Source organism: Rhinatrema bivittatum, chromosome 1 (genome assembly GCF_901001135.1).
Source record: "Rhinatrema bivittatum chromosome 1, aRhiBiv1.1, whole genome shotgun sequence".
In the NCBI taxonomy this organism is placed as follows: domain Eukaryota; kingdom Metazoa; phylum Chordata; class Amphibia; order Gymnophiona; family Rhinatrematidae; genus Rhinatrema; species Rhinatrema bivittatum.
In genome coordinates this window covers 155,245,614-155,251,616 of record NC_042615.1, presented here as the reverse complement: position 1 = coordinate 155,251,616, position 6,003 = coordinate 155,245,614, and the positions used below count along the sequence as shown (strand labels likewise).

At 41.9% G+C, this 6,003-nt stretch overlaps 1 protein-coding gene across 1 annotated transcript; it reads right to left on the bottom strand.

Annotated features, from left to right (window-relative positions):
* Positions 1-370: 370 nt before the first annotated feature.
* On the bottom strand, positions 371-2,125 carry LOC115093398 (piggyBac transposable element-derived protein 3-like). The gene has a single exon (XM_029605079.1). It carries the CDS (start codon positions 2,123-2,125, stop codon positions 371-373), a length of 1,755 nt encoding a protein of 584 aa, XP_029460939.1.
* Between the last annotated feature and the right edge of the window lie 3,878 nt (positions 2,126-6,003).

The following is a 6,003-nucleotide window of genomic DNA, read 5'->3' as shown; positions in this document are numbered from 1 at the left end:
TGGATTGTGATAAATTGCAGGAAGACCTTGCAAGATTGGAAGACTGGACATCCAAATGGCAGATGAAATTTAACCTTTTAGATCCCGCTCATTGAAGGACTTATTTCCTGATGCCCCTTTTTACATATCTTAGTTAACTAGACCCAAATATGGTATAAAAAAATTTTCAAGGAAATCGGACTATGGGTTTTTGAGAAAAATGCATGTCCACTAGTGGAACGTTGGGATCTACAGGAGTCAAAAAGTACTTTTTCAAAAATTCTTTATTTTAGGTAATTCTTGTAACATTTCTTTATTTTAGGTAATTCTTATAACATACTGCAATACTACAGCTGATATCATACATAAGAATGAAAATTAGTCAAGAAAATCAAGCATGATAATCTGGAAAACATTTTTCATGTAAACGTTTACCACAAAATTCACACCACTTTTTTGTATTTTTGGAGCAGACAGCACATCGGCCTTGGGAAGTTGTGGACAAGAAGTGAGGCTGTGATGCCTTTACATCAGCACTTATGGATGCTGTAGGACCTCCTTTCCGGATGCGGTAGCTTGAAAGGCCACATTTCATTGCTACGGTAGATACTTCACGTAGGAAGTCCAAGTGGCTCATTGCTTCTTTTCCAAGCAGATGGCAGTGAATTTTCCAAGCTGCCACAACAGCCATGTTCAAGCCATTTGAAAATAAATTCCACCACCACTTTTTGGAGCGAAGTGTTGGGCGGTAAGCTGATAAAAGCCGGTCAAGTAGATCAACACCACCCATGCCTTGATTGTAAGCACCAATTATTTTTGGTTGCTTTATTAGAACTTTTTTCTTTTCTTTGAGAGAATAGCGGCTGGCATTTTGAAGTGGAAATGGCTTCATCCAGTTGGACATGACTGTGACCACACTGCTGTCATTCCAGCGGACACAGATGATGTCTCCATCACCACGATAATCAAATTCCCCACGATCTTTCTTGCGCAGTTCTTTAGGTGCCATTAGGGGACATTTCCCAGTTCTGTTTTCTCTGACAGTGCCAATTGCTCGAAATCCCTTTTCTTTCAGTTCCACCATCAAGTTGTGTGATGTGAAGAAATTATCAAAGAAAAGGCAATGATTTCTTGGCTCTTGAATGACTGAAATCAAATCCGAAATTACTCTTGTACCAAGTAGAACTTTTTCAGTTTTATCAGTGCCTGATTCTTCTGGCTGATATTTGGCACCTGTATAAATCTGCATTGAAAATGGAAAACCATCTGGACTGCACATCATCCATATTTTGTATCCAAATCGAATTGGTTTTCCTCGAAGGAACATTTTGCAGCTATGATGACCATAATATGGTACCATTGATTCGTCAATGCTCAGGCTTTCACTAAAAACACCTCCGATCTTCAAAAACTGAGCAGATAAATGGGTATAAAATGGCTCAATTTTTGCAGCTTTTCCAGGTGGTAGTTGCAAATTGTCAACAATATGAAAATAGATTTTCAGGTCCTCAAAGGGTTTTCTTGACATGGTTTTTGGCACAATTTGGTTGCTCAAATCTTCTGCAGTTGACCAGTAATGCTTTTCTTTTGGAACATGGTGATAGCCACTGTGCAAGAGTATTCCGAAGAAACGAGTGATTTCGTCAGCATTTGTGTCAATGCTTGCCAATTTCTGCCTGGCATATATATTTGTCATGTATGCTAATTCTTCTAAATAATCTTCACCCATAATTTCTATGAAAAGTTCAAATGGTGTCTTTTGAAGAAGATCTGGACGAATATCAGCCAACTTTGTTGGGGGATGCTCTTCCATTGTGGTCGTGAAATCATCTGTCTTGATCCATCTTGGCTTTGGCTTCTCTGGGTTTCGTTTTCCTTTGGTATCTCCTGATTCTTGACAATAGGTTGATAGCAATTTGTCATCCTCATCCACTTCCTCATCGCGTGACTCAACTGCAACTTCCACTTCACCACACACATCTGCTGGTACTTCTGGTGTTAGGTCTTCGTCATTGATATCTTCGATATCTGAGTCTTCTAAATTATCTGATGGTGGTAAAATCACAATATCAGCTTCTGTAGCTTCAGAATCGCCCAAAACTTGTTCAACTGCTTCTTCAACAGTCAAGTACTTCTGAGTTTTCATTGTATTCCAAATTAGGAAATGAACAGGACCGTCGCGAAGCTAGTCTCGCTCGTGCAGCCCGAGAAGAGGACGGCGTCGCGGAGCTAGTCTCGCGGGGCCCGAGAAGAGGATGCCGTCACGGAGCTAGTCTCGCTCGTGCGGAGCTAGTCTTGCGGGGCCCGAGAAGAGGATGCCGTCACGGAGCTAGTCTCGCTCGTGCGGAGCTAGTCTCGTGGGGCCCGAGAAGAGGACGCTGTCGCGGAGCTAGTCTCGCGGGGCCCGAGAAGAGGACGCTGTCGCGGAGCTAGTCTCGCGGGGCCCGAGAAGAGGACGCCGTCGCGGAGCTAGCCTGTTGTGCTCAGTCCTTGCATCCTGAGATGGAGGCCCAGGAGAGAGTAAGATTCCTCATATAGTGTATGGGAGTGATAAGCCTGTGTGTATGTATGTTTGAGAGAGAGAGAGAGAGAGAGGGAGCATGGGAGTGAAGCCTGTGTATGTGCTTGAGAGAGAGCATGAGAATGAGAAGTCTGTGTGTATGTGTATGCATGAGAGAGAGCATGGGATTATATGTAATTTACCCTTTTATTAAATATTTGTGAACCGTTTTTTGCATTTTTATTCATTTTTCAAAAATGTGTATATTTTGACCCACAAAGATCCCAACGTTCCACATGTGAAACATGCAAACATAAATTGGTGCTGATCAATTTGTATCTTACCTACAAAAGAAAGATTTATGCCAACATGATCAGAAAACCCTTGGGAACTTGAATATATCACACAAGTCCTTTATTGACACTCAGTATCATACCAAAAGGTGAAAAGGTCAAACTATGTCAAAACTTCAGTTTTTGACCTACTTTGCATATTCATATCTTTAAGAGTATTCATCTTGGAACATCACATTTTTGGATTTAGACTGTTCAAGTTCTATACTCTCAAGCTAAATGGTTGAAAATTTGATTTTCTTTAGGTTTGGAGTAATTAAAATCATTTAAAAAAATGTTCCACTTGTGGCACGTTGGGATCTAAAAGGTTAATGTGGACAAGTGCAACATGATGCATATAAGGAAAATAACCCAAGTTAGATTCCATATTAGGAGCTACCACCCAGGAAAAAGATCTAGGCATCATAGTGGATAATACATTGAAATCATCGGCTCAATGTGCTGCGGCAGTCAAAAAAGCAATGTTAGGAATTATTAGGAAGGGAATGGTGAATAAAACGGAAAATGTCTTTGTATCACTCCATTGTTTCACTCCTTTGTATCACTCCATTGCGAGATCACACCTTGAGTGCCTTGTACAATTCTGGTTGCCGCATCTCAAAAAAGATATAGTTGCACTGGAGAAGCTAAGGAGAAGGACCACCAAAATGATAAAGGGGATGGAATGGCTCCCCTATGAGGAAAGGCTAAAGAGGTTAGGGCTGTTCAGCTTGGAGAAGAGATGGCTGAGAGGGGATATGATAGAGGTCTATAAAATCATGAGAGGTCTAGAATGGGTAAATATGAATTGGTTATTTACTTTTTTGGATAATAGAAGGACTAGGGGGACATTCCATGAAGTTAGCAAGTAGCACATTTAAAACAAATCATAGAAAAAAAAAATTTTCACTCAGCACTCAATTAAGCCCTGGAATTTGTTGCTAGTGGATATGGTAAGTGCAGTTAGTGCAGCTGATTTTAAAAAATGTTTGGATAAGTTCCTGGAGGAGAAGTCCATTAACTGTTATTAATCAAGTTGTCTTAGAGAATAGCCACTGCTATTACTGGCAATAGTAGCATGGGATCTACTTAATGTTTGGATACTTGACAGGTAGTTGTAACCTGAATTAGCCACTGTTGGAAACAGGATGCTGGACTTGATGGACCCTCGGTCTGATCCAGTATGCCAACTTCTTATGTACTTATGTTCTTATCTGGAGACATTCCTCCTATGGCATTCTTCCTATGTCAAAAAAATTAAGCATTTGGGCCAGCTTAGAGGATGTGATTGGGGAGGAGGGAAAGAGTGAATATTTGGTTCTTTCCCCAGACCTGGATTTGCCAATAGGCATACTAGGCATGTGCCTAGAGATGCAAAAATCTGGGGATAGCAGGCCAGCTGAAAATTGTTGCCTCCCTGTTCTGCTGAATCTCATTCAGCAGGAAATGGTTCTCTGTATCCTGCTGCAGCTTCTCCCTTCCCAGGCAGTGTGCAGCGAACAGGAGGAGAGGAGGTAAAAGAGTAGAGCAAATCTGCTTTTCTCCCTAACCCACCCTGTCCCTCCTGGCCTTTGCTACCTTTCCTTTCCTCCTACCTTTGGCCCAGATCAGCCCCAATGACAGAGGTCTGAAGTGGGGATGGGAGCAGGAGTGAGGGTAGTACTGATCTTAGGAGGGTACAGGTGCCCATGGTGAATCAACTGCAGCAGATTCCTGGAATGCTGAAATTATAGTGTTGTAATAGGGTTACCATGGCAGTAAGGGCCTCCAAAAATTTGGGGCCCACTGTTGCAGGAGCTAGTAAACACTGAATACCAGCAGCCAGTAAGAGAAAAATCTTTAGTCTTTTGTTATAAGATATCTTATAATAGGAGCAGTGCTTACCAAACATTGCAGAGCAAATGCCAGTTCAGCTCTTCTGAACCATTTCTCTCAGTTAAATATGTCACTACCTCTCACTTAAACAACTTAAACACCAATGAGTTAGTTTGTCTGCATAACATTTTCCTAATTAGTTGCCATTATAGTTTTATCTCATATATACCAATAGGACTGGATTCTGGTAATTCATACGATTTCTTTTAATTTGAGTCCAGAAGGCAGAAACAAAACTCAGTATTACCTTTAACATACTTTTTGGCCTTTAACATACTTTTTAACATTTCAGCAGCCTTGACTATTCCTACAAATCTGATTAGTGCAATCTCATTGAGCTGCATTTATCTTTATTTCTTTGCTGCTGCCAAAATAGTCTGGTTTCATAGAAAAACCTTCCTAGGTACTCTTACACCATGGAAGTCACCCTATTTGCTCACCCAAAGGGTGACGCTGGGTGGAGGTGAGGAAAGAGAAGCAAATGAATGAGAAGGGTATTATTATGGTTGGTGGAAAATGGACTAAGAAAGATTTTTGGGGTAAGATCAGCTTGACAGTAAGGAGGGGATGGAGAGTAAAGGGGATTAGTATAGAAAAGCTGGGAGGGAATGAGAGAGGGAATTATTGGAGTGTGAGAAAAAGGGCTGAGAGATGAGAAGGGATCAGTTGGGGGGTGTCTATATGAGAGAGAGGGGAATGAGGATGGGTAAGGTAAGTGTTTGTCTGTGTGAGAGAGCAGGATCAGTATCGGATATATGTGTGGTGGTATGCCAGATTAGGTGAGAGGTTAAAAGGTTTATAGAGATACAAGGTTAGCAAAAGCAAAATAGTACTCGTGATGCTTTTCTCCTCCCTCCCTTCCTTTACTGCATTGGAACCTCCCTCCATTGACCTTAGATTCTATCCCCAAAACTGGAAACTCCCTTCTTTTCTATCTCTCCCTTCTCCCTTGATTCTGGAATGCCTTCAACCCTTGATATCAGACCCTCCCTCCTCTGATGCCCATTCTCCTCCTTACTCCACTTCCTCAATCACAGAATCTCCCTTCCTCCACTTTCCTTATCCTAGATTCCTAATCTTCAGCCTCTATCCTGCCCCCTCTTCCTTGATCTTCTCCAGCCCCAAATTCCTCTCCCTCTCTTCCCCCTTCTCCAGTTCTCTCTCTCCTCTCCCCATCTCAAGTACTGTCACCTTCTCCTTACCTCATTCCTGGTTCTGTTGTCCCAGACCCCTGGTCCTTCTTTTCCTCTTCTCCTATTCCCATCCGTTAAATCCTCTCCCTGTGCTAATTCTTGAAATCCCTTTTCCTCAGTCAAG

Bases quoted from the DNA above. Each gene is read 5' to 3' on its own strand.
- LOC115093398 (XM_029605079.1), bottom strand. From the start codon at position 2,125: ATGAAAACTCAGAAGTACTTGACTGTTGAAGAAGCAGTTGAACAAGTT.